Source organism: Microcaecilia unicolor, chromosome 10 (assembly GCF_901765095.1).
Source record: "Microcaecilia unicolor chromosome 10, aMicUni1.1, whole genome shotgun sequence".
NCBI lineage: Eukaryota > Metazoa > Chordata > Amphibia > Gymnophiona > Siphonopidae > Microcaecilia > Microcaecilia unicolor.
The window spans coordinates 38,796,172-38,813,755 of record NC_044040.1 but is presented as its reverse complement, the minus strand read 5'-3'; the positions used below and the strand labels follow the sequence as shown (position 1 = coordinate 38,813,755).

The window sequence follows — 17,584 nt, the reverse complement described above, 5'->3', positions numbered from 1 at the left end:
TGTAGAACCATCCTTCACGGGGCCTTGTTGCTTGGGTACATCTCGCTTGTTCAAGGTGGTATAGCCAGACAACTAGGAAGGTGAAATTGTCATACTTGTTAATTTCCTTTCCTTTAGTTGGGCAGCACTATCCTGTGACCCACCCCTGGAAGACTTGAGACTGGGGCTTATGGTCTGCTCTATCTTCTCTCCAGTAAGGTTAAAACATATAAAAAAAGAGAAATTAAACAGTGACAGTAATAAAAGGCAAGTACTATGGATGTGGTGTTGAGGCTCATATTCCAAAAAAAGGCAGCAGTGGTGATGGTGAATGGGTGTGCTCTACAAGAGGGGCCTTCTGCTGCTTTGACAGATGCATACTGGAGTTTTCCACTGAGCACCAACAGATTATACCAGTGAGTTCACTGGAAAAGATCAGTTTCTACTGGTAGGAGGGGAAAACACCCACTTGTCCAAGATGGTTCTGTCTGACTAAAGAAAAGGAAATTAACAGATATGATATAATTTAATGATTTGATTGAATATATTATTTTTTCCTTTAGGACCAGGATTATGCTTAAACAGGAAAGGAGAAGACAAAAGGTAGACAGTTTTGATATTCTATTGCATTTCTCTCTGGGCTATGTATTTGGTTATTCAATTGATCTTTACCCTATGTGGTGCATTAAAAAGCATTCTAAAATCTGTTTTACTGTTCTGGGATCTTGTTGGGTACTTGTGACCTGGATTGGCCACTGTTGGAAACAGGATACTGGGCTTGATGGACCCTCGGTCCATCCTAGTATGGCAACGCTTATGTTCTTAAACCTTGTCTTCCAGAACTAGATTTCTGTTACTTTCACTCATTTTTAGAGTACTTTGGCATCTACCTTATATTTGAGGTATTGCATAAAAAATAAGCTTTTATTTAACTTGCAATAACAAAGTAAAAATTCTGTCTCTCGAGAATCAGTGCTAGGTTCACTTTTTTTTTTAAATGTATTCATAAGTGATCTGAAAAAGGGCATAAATAAATTATAAAAGGACTATAGAAAATTGACTGAGTGAGAAGTAAAGCTACAAATGATTTCTGATATAGATAACTGTAAAGTAATGGGGGAAAACAGTTCAAATTATTATACAGGATTACTTTCTGTTTAAATCACCTAGCCTTGCCAAAATAAATTACAACCAAAATTTAATGATTGTCTTTGTTCCCTGGAGTTCAATGTATCATTCATATATGCTGCTTTTTTAAAATCTATTTTACATAAATCTGATTGATTTTTCAGTCATAAATAAGTATTAGTAAAGATGGGCATACTATACCCCATGAGCCAAAACTGATTCAAGAGTACCTTTCTTTCAGCCCTCAGAGAGCCCATATGTGGCCTACAATCTTTCTCTTGTCTCAACCACATCTCTGCACCTCCTTCCTTACAATTAGCTGTTCTTGCAAACAGCTAATCTTTTTTTTTTTGTCTTAACCATTGGAAGCTGGCCCATAGCAGTTAAAAAAAAAGTAAGATTAGCTGCTGTTTGCAAGAACAGCAAACGTGATTGGGAGGAAATATGTGCATGGGGACAGTTGGAAACATCTCCATGCTGCCTCTTTCTGGGTCCTTCTTTGTGCCAGTGGAATCAGCAAATTCTTGCCTGCTTTAATTGTAGCCAAAAACACCTGTTTCGTTAGCACCCATCCAGATGTGTAGGCTTGCCTTCTACCAGCAGATGGAGACTGAGAACCACTAACGGATGATATCACCATTTAAGAATCCTGTGCAATGCCTCACTAGTCATGATTTTTCAGTGTCCATCAGATGGTAGAGGCATTTATAGTAGAAAAATTATAATTGGGGATCTCTCAATCTAAAAAAAAGAAAAAGAAAAATTTCTTTTACACTGAGTGGCAGGGCTGCCGGGGGTGTAAAATTCCCCAGGTCCGCCAGGCTTCTTCTTGCTGCCTGCTTCCGAGTCTGTCCTTCCCAGCTCCTATGTGCTGCCCAGGACTCAGATGATTGCATTAGCACAATATTGTGCTAATGCAGTCGTCCAGGTCTTTACTCCTGGCATGGACAGGAGCAGGCATACAGAAAGCAGATTGCCGTGCCCGATCCCGAGCCCCACCCCCCGGAGGCAAAGACAGAAAGGTAAGAGGATGGGCGGGTGTGAGGTGCAGTGCAAGTAGGGGGTGGCTTGCAGTGGTCCTGTTCTGGCCCGGGTATATGTTTCGGCGGCCCTGCTGAGTGGGAGTCCTCCAACTGCAGTTCTGCCAATGGATGGTGGTTCTTCAATATTGTGTTCAATTACTAGGGGCAGGGAGGTTTCCTGGTGTCCTGCAGAGTTTCTGTCCCTCAGTATTGAAAATGTGGTAATAATAATGCAACTTTATTTCTAACTCACTATATCTGAAATATTCTAAGCGAGGAACAAAGATACTTACAAAATAAAATATAATAAAACAAATCAAACAACATGAAATAAAATCAACACTAATACAAAGTAATTAATTACCAAAAAGCAGAACAGCACCTCCCACTGGCAGAACTGTAGGTGAAGGACTCCTGCCCAGCTTAGAGGGAACAATGGAAAGAGAGAGAGAGGATTTTTGGTCTGTTCAAGAAGCTGGGCTTTCTGTTATCCTAGGGGTGCTACTCGTGGTGGTACCAGGGACCTTCCTCCCCACTTTTGCCTCCATCTAGCCCCTCCAGGGTTAGTCTTTTTATTCCTTTGTCCTCCCTCCTCAACTTTTGGGAGGAGGACCTTGAGAGTCCCCTGGGAACAGGATCATTACATTAAAAAAAAGTCTAATGGATCATCTGGAGCAGTTTAGTAGTTTGGTGTGGTGGCAGCCAAGGTTTTTTTCTGCTGGTAGTGAAAGGCCTAGAATTTGCAATAACAGCTGAAGGAGAGAGTGCCCAACTTCTTTGGGGCTGAAGAAGGCCAAGATAGATCCACAATGAGTGGTTATTTTTTTTTTTTTAATGTTTATTTATCAGACAGTCTTGACATCACAACAGTGAAATTGCAAACATCATTACTTTGAACAATGCAAAATACAAAGAACTGCCCCCATGGTATGCTCTGATCATCAGCCAGTATGAAACAAAGACTGTACATTTTGTTTTTATTCCCATGAAAATGTACATCAGCAACAACCATACCACCACTCATACCACAGTGAGTGGTTCTACCATGTTACGCATGGTAGTGCAGCCTGAGTATATGCTGCCCTGTTCGGTGTGTAGCAGCCATCAGTCCTCTTCAAGTAGATGCTGTCAGGGCTGTAAGCAGTAGCGCTCTGATATGGTTCTTTCCAGTGTGAACCTCAGCAGTTGGCAGGCACATTTAGTAGAAGCAGAGCACAGCCCTTTGGCTGGAAATTCCCCACGGTCATTATGGGTCCTGAGGATGAGGAATCAGGCCTCCCCATGTTAAGCTGAGTTGGTGAGTATATGGCTGCAAAGGAGACCTCACGGCCCTCAGAAGTTACAGGTACAGCACACTAGTGGTCTCGGTCCCAGGGTTTTCTCCCATTCTGCTTATGGGAAGGGTTGCTAGCAGATGCTCAGGGGAGCTCCGTGAGTGGGCTGGAGTCTATGAAAGAGGGCCCCTTGGGACTTAAGAGTTTGATGTTATTGTTGGATGACAAGTACCTCAAAAGGGAGTCTTTGGCTTTGAAAGACTCTGCACCTGAATGGGGAAGGCCTTGGGGATTGAGGGATGGATCCAAGGACTGGTCATCAGAAGAAGAGGTTCTTCCAGGGGAAGACATTTCAGTTGCCAGGATCTTTTGTAGGGACAAATTGTTCCCCTTAATTGTTCAGGTTTTGTTGGTGCTGAAGATTAAATAATTGGAGCCTGTAGATTATGAAAGGCAGAGGATCCTCTCCTGGAAGGGATTAAGAAACCCTCTCAGGCCTTCCCTGTCCACAGAGCTATTAAAGACATGATAACAGCAGAATAGGATGCTCCAGATACAAGGTTGAAAGGTATAAGACCCATTGTGCATATCTATCCCATTCTGGTGGCAAAAGAAATGGTCTTATGGCTCCGCAAGGTGAATGCATGGTATCAGTGGTCACACAAAGATTAACCCAGTAGAAGCAAGCACAGCCCTGAAGGATACCAAGGATTGTGGCACAGGCTTTATTGAAACTGGCTTTTGATGTGTCTGCCTTATCCTTGCAGGCATCTATATGCAGAGGTCTAGTGGCCAGGGCATGTTTTTGTTGGACTGAGCAGTCTCCCAGCAAAAGGTGGGGAGGAAGGGGTGTCAGGGCGGATTGGCTGGAAATGGGGCTGGTTTTCTAATGGACACTTTCTATCGTCTAATATGGACGTCTGCTAAGAGTATGGCCACAGGACAAAAGGTATGCTGCCTGGCTTCTCAGTAATGGCCTCCTGTCCACACACCACACTCTAGTGATCCTCTGGAAGAGGGTTTGTCTCAGACTCGATCAGACTGTTCACCAAGTGTCCAGATTATCCCCAAACAACAGTTTTCCTTTGAAGGGTAACTTAGGTGGCCCTTGGAGATTATATCTGCCGACCAGTTCCTACGCCACAAGAAACGTTACTGGTTCAGGCTAGGAAGCGCTCTATCTCTATAGAATATACTAGACGTTGAGCTGTGCTGGGCAGAAAGGACAATTTCCTCATTTAATCTGTTGATTTCCCTCATCCTTGTGTTTCTTCAGGATGCACTGCAAAGAAAACTGTGCAGTCTTAAAGGTTCTTCTAGCACCTTGGTCTTCCTTGGTCTTATTTTCATGGCCATCTGGTAAGATGTTGACCTCTTACCCCTTAAATGAGCAAATTTGAAGGTTTCTACTCTCAAATAAGTCTTCATGGGACTATGTTTTTAACTTGAGTTACACTCCTTATCATACAGACATCCCTTTCTTCTCTTGTCGTTAACTGGAGTTTCTATTAAAACTTGTTCTTCCTTTCTTTATAGCTGCTTGCTGTTTCCATGAAAATCAAACTCTTATCCCTTCTTTATGTTGACATGAATGTGAAAAAGTATTAAAATCCTAGAAAATCCAACAAATTTTGAACATTAGATTTGATTTTTCTCTCTGTAGGAGCTGGAATGGCAAAGTAGCCACTAGGGCTATTGTTATTTCAAAGCAGAAATATATGTTTAATTGGTGTATAATTTTCTTTCCTTTAGTAGCAGCAGATGAATCCAGGATCCCACCCTTTGTCAGCCGCACTTGTTTTGCCTATCTGTTCTTGTCCTGGTCTTTAGTTTCTTAAAAAAAAAAAAAAAAAGGAGAAGAGGAAAGAGAACAGAAACTACTGAAGAGGACTCCATTGCAGTCGTGGTTTCTCTTAAGTCATACTGAAAAGTTTCTGTTTTGTGTGGTTGGTGAGGAAGGCTTCCTGGTTTCTTGTCTGATTTTGCTTTGTGATGAGACATGTACTGAGGTAAAGGAGGAGCTGGCCGTCTGGTATCACTGCCTTCAGCTTTGTAATCTCTATCTCCACCTGCTGGTAGATGGACATAACCCACCAGTTCTTGGATTCATCTGCTGCTACTAAAGGAAAGAAAATTATCAGCAGGTAAGGCATAATTTTACCATTTATGTATTCTTTTGTCCCACTATTATCCAAAAACAAATTTTGGTTCAAAGTGGCGTACAGTTTACATTTTGGTGGAGTTACATTAGTGTTGTGCAATGTGGAGAGGGCATTTTTCAATGTTATTGTAACGTTTTATTTCTAATTTTTCATTGTTTTCCAATATTGCAGGAATTTTTTGAAAAGAAAAAGCTTAAATCAAAGATGGAGATGCTGGAAGAATCAATATCACCCACTAAAAACAATTCTGTTAGCTTAGACCTCCTTAACCTTTATGTTGTAAACCAGATATCTATGAAGAAAGAAAGGAACAGTAAGTGTGTTATTTATTTGATTAGAATATATTTTCATGTGGGGAAGAATTTAAAACTAAGGCATCTAAAAATATACAAAGAGTACCTGACCAATGCTTGTTCTATGAAGGCAGTCACCAAAAGAAAAAAAAAAATCAACAAATGCCACAATCCAAAACAGAAAATAGTGGAATGTTTATGCACTTTTATACTTATTCTATACAATCAGTTTAAGATAAATGCAATTCTATAGGATAAGTACAAAAGTGATGAAAATATTCCACTCATTTTATAAAGACAATATAGGCATCTATGTGCCTTTATAAAATAGGCAAAGAAAGAACAAAAAAGGTCCACACACCTTCCATAGGGAAAGACAAAAAATGCAGTAAGGGTGGAAGTGGGACTGTATCAAATAACCAAGTCAAACCACAGGGAAAAGTGTTCAAAAGTTTATTTGCCAGTGATAAATCTAACCCGATATGGGCTGTGTTTTGACTGCAGAGCCTTCCTCAGGCGTCTACAACATAAAATTATATATAAAAACATATAAATACACAGCATAGTACATAAAAATGTATAGAAGAAGTAATACATAAGGTAACCATATATAACAACCCCGCATAGACATAAAAAATATAATCTGAAGTACATACCAAATCCTTTCAAATCGGTAAACTTCACAGAATTGTGTAAACATGTGGAACAAATATGCTCCTGAAGTGATAAATAAATAATTACCCATATACAAATGTTGAAACAGATTGCCTCAATGTTTTAAGGCATCATGTGATGTATCTTGTGAAACCATATAATGCCAGGAGAAAGGGGATAATAACTAAATTATGTCCTATAAAATAGGCTCCAGCATATATTTATACCTGCTTCAAAGCAGTATTAGGTGCATTTATATCTGTACATCACAAATCCATCTCTACTGCGCAAAACAAAATGGCCCCTGGAACACACAAATCATGTTTGTTCGTTTTGCAATATTAGCATTTCCAGATGGGTATCTTGTTCATTTTTGTGAAATTTGAATTGATCCGTGTACTTCTTCCATTCCGATGACATAATTGGAACATAAACAATATGACTGCCTGGAACACAATAACATTTTGAGTGTTCATTTTGTGTGATCATGTTGTGATTTTTTTTTTTTTTAGTGTTTCTAGCTGGGGAGAGGTTGTCTTTTTCATTTTTGGGATTGGTCTAAGATAATTTTTTGTCTTCACGTGGTGATTTAATTAATTATGCATGATTTCTAGTAGAACATTATTTATGGTCTTTTTGAATGTTTCTTTATCTTATTGATTTATTTCCAGCTAGTAAGAAATGTTTTAAATGTATTTTATTTGTTTTTGAGTTTGTTTTACCCCCTTTTTATAAATTGGTTGGGCAGTAAACTTTAACCTTTAACAGGAAGCTTAAATCTACATGTCAGTACAGCTTTAGTGTATTTGCTGCTAACTGAGGAGGCGTTGTTCTGTGAGCATGGATCCTGCTGCTAGCTGTGAGTCTTCTGGGTGCTTTCTCTTTTTCTCTTTTGAGCTTTACAATTTTTGAGTCTCTGGTATGGCTTTTCATTGATTTGCCTTTTCTCTGCTGACTTATGCTGTGCAGTTTTGTTGCTGCTTTTTCTTGGATTTGTCTACTAACTATTAGGTGTATGTGCCTTTCAGGACCCTAATAGGTATGTGTCCCTTTTATGTTGTAGCATGTATATTTCGTACTAATCAGTCACATTTTATGCTAGTTTCTAACGTGTGTTACATATACAGTGGCTTAGAGGGATGTGTTAGTGCAATATCAAACTTTGAATTTTCTTGTTTTAAAATAGACAATTAACATGTATATTAACACTGTCATTATTTATTGTTGTGAATGTTTTTTTTACATTATTTTAAATATAAATGTGGTACTTACTGATGTTAAGCATTAACATCTTCATGTTGAGGTGATCAGAGAACATTTTTCTTCACTCAACGTGTAATTAAACTTTGGAATTCGTTGCCAGAGAATGTTGTAAAGGCAGTTAGCTTAGCGGGGTTTAAAAAAGGTCTGGACAGCTTCCTAAAGGAAAAGTCCATAGACCATTATTAAATTGACAGGGAAAATCCACTGCTATTTCTGGGATAAGCAGCATAAAATGTATTGAACTTTTTGGGGATCTTGCCAGGTATTTGTGACCTGGATTGACCACTGTTGGAAATAGGATGCTGGGCTTCATGGACCTTTGGTCTATCCCAGTGTGGCAATACTTATGCATTAATTTTATCCTTATAATAGTTTTAATTTGAGTACTTATTTTTGTATGATATATCATGTTTTTACTTTTATTAAATTGTTTTGTATGTTTTGCTATGCAGCTGTAGCCCCTGACGCAGCCTCTAGAGAGGCGAAACATGACCACATCAGGCTGTTTTAAAGTGGCAAGAATAAAAACCTTTTAAACTACTCAAGATATGTTCTGCTTTTTTGGACTGCTGAGCATATTCTGTGACATGTACATGCATGGAGTATATGTGTGAGAGAATTTGTGTACTACAGGGGTTTATTGTAAGAGTCTTTTTTTTTTTTTAATCAAATAGGCATCTTTTTTGATATTGGGCTGAGGCGACTTGTTAGTGGACTTTTCTCCATACTATACACAGAAGCTAGTTACTTTTATAAAATGTTTATATATATATATATATATATATATATATATATATATATATATATATATAATCTGATATTTTTACATGATCATTGTATTGCACTCTATATATAACAAACTCTTGTTGAATTAGATCTTAAATTCTAGTTTTTCAAATTACAGGTATTCTGAGCAAAGCAGTGCATGTGAATATGAATAAAGGGACAACAGTCCCACTTAGAAAATGTAATGTGAATCTTTCTATGTCACCATCTACTATTCCGTTGAAAATATGCTTAGATTACACTCAGAACTGGTAAGTAAGAATCGCAGAAACAGAGAAAATGATTGCAGGTAAAGACCATATGACCTATGCAGTCTGCCCATGCACTAAACTTCACAGTCTCTTGCTCTCCCTCAGAGATCCTATGTATTTGTTCCTTGGCTTCTTGTATTCAGATATTATTCTCACATACACAGCCTCTACTAGGAGGCTATTCTATGCTTCCACCACACTTTCCATAAAGAAATAATATTTATTTATTATCTCATTTGTACCCCACAGTTTCCCAACAGTGTCAGGCTCAATGTGGCTTACAAAGCACCACAGAGGCAGACGCCAATGCAGTAAAATGAAGCTAATACAGCAGAAAACCTACAAGAGATAGTGGGGAAGAGTAGGAATGGACAGAAGGTGGAGGGAAACTTTGAGGGAAGAGGGAAGGGGATGTGTCCAAATGTCTCTAGATCGATACGCTTCCAGCAGTGGAGACACTGGAAGAGGCCGTGGGATAAGCACTTCTGAATAACATGGTCTTCAGAGATTTCCTGAAAGTTAGATGATCTGTGATGGTTTTGATGGTCCTCGGCAAATAATTCCAAAGCTGAGTGCTAATGAAAGAGAAGGAGGTAGCATACGTGGGCTTGTACTTGATGCCGTTGCAGTTTGGATAATGAAGGGTAAGATATGAACGGGAGAGTCGGAATGTATTCTGAAGTGGTAGGATGATGAGATCTATCATATAGCCAGGTACTTCACCATATAGAATTTGGTGAACTAGAGAGCAGAGTTTAAAGGTGATACGATCTTTGACAGGAAGCCAATGTAGTTTCTTTCGGAGGGGCGTGGCACTCTCAAACTTGGTCTTTCCACAAACCAATCTGGCCGCTGTATTTTAGGCCGTCTGCAGTTTCTTAATTAGTTGCTGTTTACATCCAGCATACACTCCATTACAGTAATCCAGATGGCATAGTACGATGGACTGTATGAGGTTGCAAAAGACCTCTCGAGGGAAAAATGGTTTTATTCTTTTTGGTTTCCACAGCGAGAAGAACATCTTTGTGGTGGCGTTAATGTGTTGTCGAGTGAAAGTGAGCGGTCAAGGGTGACTCCTAAAATTTTGAGGCTATCTAGTTTGGGAAGGTGTAAGGTGGGGGTAATTAATGCGAGAGGTCTGTACTTGTGTTTTGTCAGCATTCAGCTTGAGTTTGAAAGAAGATGCCCAAAAGTACATCATATTTAAACAGCGGTTAACTTCTCTAGAAATCTCGGACAAGTCATTTTTGAAGGGAATATAAATAGTAACATCAGTATAAATATGCGGGTTAAGTCCTAAGTTACTTAAGGTCTTGGCCAGTGGAATTATCTTAATATTGAAGAGAGTTGGCAATAGCGGAGAGCCTTGAGGGACTCCACAAGTTGCTTTCCACGACTGCGATAAATCTGAGTTGGCGATTACTTGGTAAGTTCTGGACAAGAGAAAGCCCTTGATCCAGTTATGAACATGTCCGCAGATTCCTAGGCTGTCAAGAAGGTTCAGCAGTATGGTGTGATCAACCATGTCAAAAGCACTTGACATATCGAACTTTAATAACAGTAGACTTTTGCTGTGAGCTATTTCCTGCCGAAAGCTGTTAAGTAAAGTGATGAGCACGGTTTCAGTGCTGAGAAGGGAATGAAACCCAGACTGAGATTCGTGAAAAACAGAAAAACTTGTCAAGATAGTCTGTAAGTTGTTTCGTCACCATGCTGTCCATCAGTTTTACAAAAAGTGGTATTGAAGCAATAGGGCAATAGTTGGTAAGGTCACCACTTTTTTTCTTGGAGTCCTTTGGTGTTGGCGTAAGTAATATGTTGCCATGTGCTACAGGGAATAAGCCGTGCTCAAGCATAAAGTTGAGGTAGGTAGTAAGGTCTGCAAGAAAGCATGAAGGTGCTAATTTGAGCAAGTAATTAGGGCAAGGGTCTAGCTGACAGTACTTCTTGGAAAATTTGTGAAACCCCTGGGTGACAGCCTCCAAGGTGAGTGGGGCAAAGGTAGACAAGAAACGGTCTGCAGGATGTTCACCAGGGATAGGTGTGAGACATTGGAGAAAGGAATCAATGTCAGCAGTGGTCTGTGGGATTGTTTTCTGCAAATTAGTAATTTTTTCCTGAAAGTATGTTGCAAGATCGTCAGCAGGTGGAATATCTGTGCAAGTGGTGGTCAGTGAATTAGAATCTGTTAATTTGTTGACAAAGTAAAATAGTTTCCTTAAGTCTCTAAAGTTTGGACCTAATTTGGTTTTGTAGTACTGCCGTTTAGACTGTCGTATTGAATATTTATACTTTTGCTGCACTTGTTTCCACGTGTGAAGAGTATGCTCATTCTTATTTTTTCTCCAGGACCGCTCAGCACGTCGAGTAAGTATTTTAAGTGTTCGAAGTTCTTCATGGGATCCACCCCAGAATATTGAGGGAGCTCAAAGAGGTTCTGGCGGGTCCTCTTAAAGATTTGTTTAATAAATCCTTGGAGACGGGAGAGGTTCCGAGGGACTGGAGAATGGCGGAGGTGGTCCCTCTTCACAAAAGTGGTGATAGGGAAGAAGCTGGAAACTACAGGCCGGTAAGCCTCACTTCGGTTATTGGAAAAGTAATGGAAGCCATGCTGAAGGAAAGGATAGTGAATTTCCTGGAAGCCAATAAGTTGCAAGATCCAAGACAACATGGTTTTACCAGAGGGAAATCGTGCCAAACGAATCTCATTGAATTCTTTGATTGGGTAACTGGAGAATTGAATCATCGACGTGCTATAGACGTAATCTACTTAGATTTTAGCAAAGCTTTTGACACGGTTCCCCACAGGAGGCTCTTAAATAAACTAGATGGGCTGAAGATAGGTCCCGAAGTGGTGAACTGGATTAGGAACTGGCTGATGGACAGACAGAGGGTGGTGGTAAATGGAGTTCGCTCGGAGGAGGGAAAGGTGAGTAGTGGAGTGCCTCAGGGATCGGTGCTGGGGCCGATTCTGTTCAATATATTTGTGAGTGACATTGCCGAAGGGTTAGAAGGTAAAGTGTGCCTATTTGCGGATGATACTAAGATTTGCAACAGAGTGGACACCCGGGAGGGAGTGGAAAGCATGAAAAGGGATCTGAGGAAGCTAGAAGAATGGTCTAAGGTTTGGCAATTAAACTTCAATGCGAAGAAATGCAAAGTGATGCATTTAGGGAGTAGAAACCCACGAGAGACTTGTGTTAGGCGGGGAGAGTCTGATAGGTACTGAGGGGGAGAGGGATCTTGGGGTGATAGTATCCGAGGATCTGAAGGTGACGAAACAATGTGACAAGGCGGTGGCCGTAGCGAGAAGGTTGCTAGGCTGTATAGAGAGAGGTGTGATCATCAGAAGAAGGGAAGTGTTGATGCCCCTGTACAAGTCGTTGGTGAGGCCCCACCTGGAGTATTGTGTTCAGTTTTGGAGGCCGTACCTTGCGAAGGATGTTAAAAAAATGGAAGCGGTGCAGAGAAAAGCTACGAGAATGGTATGGGATTTGCGTTCCAAGACGTATGAGCAGAGACTTGCTGACCTGAACATGTATACCCTGGAGGAAAGGAGGAACAGGGGTGATATGATACAGACGTTCAAATACTTGAAAGGTATTAATCCGCAAAAAAATCTTTTCCGGAGATGGGAAGGCGGTAGAACGAGAGGACATGAAATGAGATTGAAGGGGGGCAGACTCAAAAAAGATGTTGGGAAGTATTTTTTCACGGAGAGGGTGGTGGATGCTTGGAATGCCCTCCCGCGGGAGGTGGTAGAGATGAAAATGGTAACGGAATTCAAACATGCGTGGGATATGCATAAAGAAATCCTGTGCAGTAGGAATGGATTCTCAGAAGCTTAGCCAAAATTGGGTGGCGGAGCAGGTGGGGGAAGAGAGGTTGGTGGTTGGGAGGCGAGGATAGTGGGCAGACTTATACGGTCTGTACCAGAGCCGGTGATGGGAGGCGGGACTGGTGGTTGGGAGGTGGGAAATACTGCTGGGCAGACTTGTACGGTCTGTGCCCTGAAAAAGGCAGGTACAAATCAAGGTAAGGTATACACATATGAGTTTATCTTGTTGGGCAGACTGGATGGACCATGCAGGTCTTTTTCTGCCGTCATCTACTATGTTACTATGTTACTATTATACCAAGGCATCAAGTTCTGTCGGTGTGTTGCGCGAGTGTGTACAGGAGCTAAAACATCTAAGACGGTTCTGCACCCTAGCATCCTAGTCGAAGTGGAAGGAGTTAGAATCCGTACTAGCTGTCCAATGAGTGTCATAAGCCATTTTCCAAAAGTCCCTAGGGTCAATCTTATCTCTAAAACTGTAAGGTATACGTCCTGGTGAGCGTTGGGGACCCTTTTTTCGCCATAAAAGGGTTAAGTTTAACTTGTAGTGATCGGACCATGGAGTTTCTGTCCATTTAAATTTTTTAATACAAAAATTATTATGAAAGGCTAATTTGTATGAAAGAAGATCGAGGGAATGCCCTTTGGTATGGGTAACTTGTAGGGATGATAAAGAAAAGTCCCATGAGAGGAGGAAATCAGTGCAATCCCACACACTGGCCGATGTGGTATCTTCTAGGTGGATGTTGATGTCACCTACAATAATAATGTTAGGACTAGTTAAACATACGTTGGAGATGAAGTCAGTAAAGATAGTTTGCGATTGATTCCAATTATCAGGAGGTCTATAAAATAGAATGCAATTTAAATGGCCATGCAACGATTTGTTGGTGATTCTCAAGGAGGCAATTTCAAGTTGAGGAGTTAGTGAATCCGCTGTAATATCAATAGTAAAATGGGAGCGGTAGATCAAAGCAATGCCACCTCCTCTTTTTCCCTGGCGAGACCAATGTGTTAGTTTGTATCCTGGAGGACATAAATCGAGAAGAATGGGATCTTGTTGGATAGGAATCCATGTTTCACTGATAAAAAGCAAGTCAAGACGTTCGATTGAGATCCAGTCAGAGATAATAGTTGCTTTGTTAGCCACCGATCTGGCATTAATGTAGCCCACGAGGAGATTTTGAAAGAGGGTTGTCTGGTTTGGTGAGGGAGAAATACATAAGAGTTGTCGTTTGGGGGATGATGTAGGTTTAGGATGACAGGTCTGACCATATAGTGAAGGTGGAGTTCTGCAGGACCCTCTGGTTTTATCCGATTGTAGGCTAGACCGGCTGTGGAAACTGAATGATGGGAATAAAGTTATCAGTGAGCGAGATATGAAGAACAGGGCAAGACAGTAGTGGGAAGAGGGACCTGAAAAAAAGGTATAATAGTTTCATATTTCATATAGGCAGTACAATCCAGACTAGTAGGGAGTGGACTGATGGTCACAAAACTGCTGTTCTGAGTTCCCTCGACGAAACTGGAATCTGTCGGATGCACTTCAGACAGCAAGGCAGGAGAGCTGGCGCTGGAATCCGTTTGCTCCAAAGCTGCAGCAGAGAGCAGCTGATCGGGAGGTGGATGCCGGTGTACAACAGCTGACCAGCATCGAAGTTGGGGCACCTCCACCCAAACAGTAACGCTGAAGAGGCAACTCCGGAATCCCCTCACAGGCCAAAACCGCAGCAGCGATCAGCTGTCAGGAAGGAGGTTGCCGGCAAATAACAGCTGACCAGCATCGAAGATGGGGCTCCTCCTCCGAAGCACGGAAACAGCAGTAGAAAAGAGGCAGTGCTGGGGACCACTCTCAGGAAAGGAAGGAGGTTGCTGACCAACAGTAGAGGTGAATGGCACCGAAAACGAACCACTTCTAGCCGATCTGGTGATCAAAGGACCGCAGCAGGAAAGCGCCACAGAGCCGACACAGTTCTCCCAGCAGCAGCTTGCCTTGACTTAATGACATTTCAGACTATTTAAGTACAATATGTCAATTCCATTTTTTGTCCTTTTCTCTGCTTATTTGAACAAATTGTCTTCTGTTTGTGTATGTGTTTAAGACCACACATTGCTTTCTCAGGGCCTGATTCACTAAGGCTTTTCTTTTATTCTTTGTGGGAAAAGACCTTGCTGAAGCAAGCCCCCTCGTTGTTCTCATTGTCTCTTTTAACTTTTGTGTCTATCTTTCTTTTGTTGTGCTGTTTTGTTTTGCACTTTTCATTTGAAGACGACTATACATAGTAGGCCCCATATTAACTCTTTCTGAGGCTGCTTGTCTTCAGAGAGGTTTGAATTCTTTACCTGTAATGTATGTTCACTGATGACAGCTCAGTGGAATCACACAATCCATTTTTATCTTTTATAAGCAGTTATAGTTGATCATATTCTCTAAGTGATAGTTGGTCTGGATTTTCAACATGGATCTCTTACTGCTCATGATCTGAAGTGGTTTTATTAAAGCTTTCCAGAGTTTCTACTGCCCTAGGTGTGTCTTCACTGACTTGTTTTTATCAGAGGTTGAACAAGTAAGTCATTTTAGTTTTTTAATCAAAAAGTGGAAGACTATATCTTGCAAGCTCATCATATTTCTAATTTCTATCAGCATGCAGCAGCAAAGAAAGACAAACAAGATGAAGCATTTGTCAGAATCCATCAGAAATGAACTGGTGAGATAACTATACAATTTTGATTTAAGTTTATTTGTGCAACTGGAGATATATGAGAACAGCCATACTGGGCCAGACCAGTGGTCCATCTTACCCAGTATCCTGCTTCCAACAGTGGTCAATTCAGGTCACAAATACCTAACAGAATCCCCATGTCTCTCTCAATAGCAGACTATGGACTTTTCCTCCAGGAACTTATCCAAACCCAGATACGCTAACTGCTGATAGCACATCCTCAGGCAAAGAGTTCCAGAGCTTAACTGTTTGTTGAGTGCAAAAATATTTCCTCCTATTCATTTTAAAAATAGTACCATGTAACTTCCTTGAGTGTCCCCTAGTCTTTGTATGTTTTGAAAGATTAAAAAATTGATTTACATTTACTTGTTCTGCACCACACGGTATTTTGTAGGCCTCTATCATATCCCCCCTCAGCTGTCAGTGGATGGAGACAGAGAAAAAAATAGTTCTGTGATTCTCCCCTGTTTAATAAGCCTCAGTAGAGGCACATTAGCGTTATTAGCTCATGCTAAGCATTAGTGCGCGCTGTGTGGATGCCTATAATATTCCTATGGGCATTTACACGGTTAGCATGCTAATTTTCATCATGCGCTAAAAACGCTAGTGCACCTTAGTAAACAGGGCCCTAAGAGTGGTGAGGCATCTGAAGCATTTTCTGACAGATGACAACTTTAGAATGGTTGTGCAAAGTATAATTTTGTCCCCATTTTGACTATTGTAACAGTGTTTCAAAAATGAGTTTTGAAATCCCTGCAAATTGCGCAGAATGCCACTGCGAAACTGATTACTGGACATTCTAGATGAGAACATATTACAGCTGTTTTGATGGAATTACATGAGCTGCCAATTGAATTTTGCATCCGTTATAAGATTCTATTGTTGGTGTTCAAGGTTTTCATTAATAAGATTTCTCCAATGGTATCATCTACTTTGCATTTGCATCAACTCTTGTGTTGTTTGTGGTCTGCAGCTGCTTATTTGTTGAATGTGCCTTCTTTTCACATGATATATCTTGAAGAAAATCAATCATCTATATTCTATGTCGTAGGACCCAAAATGTGTATCAATTTACCATTGAACAGCTGCTCGTTAAAGGACATGAAGGATTTTAAAGTTTCTCTAAAGACTTTTTTTTATTTGGTCAGGCATTCAGTCTGTGTGCTTGACGTTCATGAATTGACATTATGAATTTTACATTTGCTGGTTACTGTACTGTATAGTTTTTGTATTGGATTGTGAATGTTGAGTTGTACTTTGCCTAGAATCCCAAAGATAGTGTGATAAAAAATGTTGAAAATATAAATAGGACTGCTTTAAGTTTCAAAAAAAAAAGTTTAAATTTAAACTCTAAAGGGAAGGATTCCACAGTGAAGGAGCAGCGCAGCTAAAAGCAGTTTGGTGGGTGTCATTTAGCCATAATTGCTTATGAGAAGGCACTATTAAAAAGATTAGTCTGGGATGGTTGCAAAGTACACATGGGCTGATAAAGGAATAAAGAGAGTGCAAATACGCCAGGATTCCAGTATCGTAAGCTCAATGAGCTAAAATCAAGATTTTGTATTTAATTCTATACTTTATAGGGAGCCAGTGATGTTCCTTCAGCAAGGAAGAATATGATCAAATATGCTTTTACTTTACTGTTACATCACTGGTTCTAGATAGAAGAGGGGTTCCACTTGACAAGTATTACAATCAGGGGTGGAGATTAGTTTTTGAAGGAACTTGCCGGGAGTAAAATACCCTGTGCTTTGTTAAAATCTTTGTTTTTGGCTCCTGCCTCCTCAGCTGTTGGCCTGCATGTGATGGGAGAGCACATCAAGATCTATAGTCCTAGCAGTTAGTGTATCTTGAGTTTTAAAAAGGTTTGGACAAGTTTCTGGAGGAAAAATTAATAGTCTGCTATTAAGATAGACACGGGGAAAGCCACTACTTATCCCTAGGATTGGTAGCATGGGATCTTGCTACTCTGTGGGATTCTGACAGGTACTTATGACCTGGATTGGCCACTGTTGGAAGCAGGATACTGGGTTAGATGGACCATTTGGTCTGATCCATGTTAGCTACAGCACTAGTAACGAAGAGAGTTCTGGCTACTCTAGTCAGAACATCTAATAAGGAGACACCAAATTTAGCAGTAACAGTAGTTTGTTTATGCACTGTGCTGTTATTGTGAGAGTGGAAATGGACAGCATACTTTCTAGCAGTCGA

General features: G+C 40.6%; 1 protein-coding gene across 1 annotated transcript in view; it reads left to right on the top strand.

Moving 5' to 3' along the window:
• Nucleotides 1-17,584, top strand: part of C10H12orf40 (chromosome 10 C12orf40 homolog) — a 51,903-nt gene that overhangs the window by 739 nt on the left and 33,580 nt on the right. The window contains exons 2-5 of the mRNA XM_030216770.1: nt 543-582; nt 5,737-5,878; nt 8,680-8,812; nt 15,295-15,358. Of these exons, the coding sequence (XP_030072630.1) occupies nt 543-582; nt 5,737-5,878; nt 8,680-8,812; nt 15,295-15,358 (379 nt within the window). The remainder of the gene's footprint in view (nt 1-542; nt 583-5,736; nt 5,879-8,679; nt 8,813-15,294; nt 15,359-17,584) is intronic.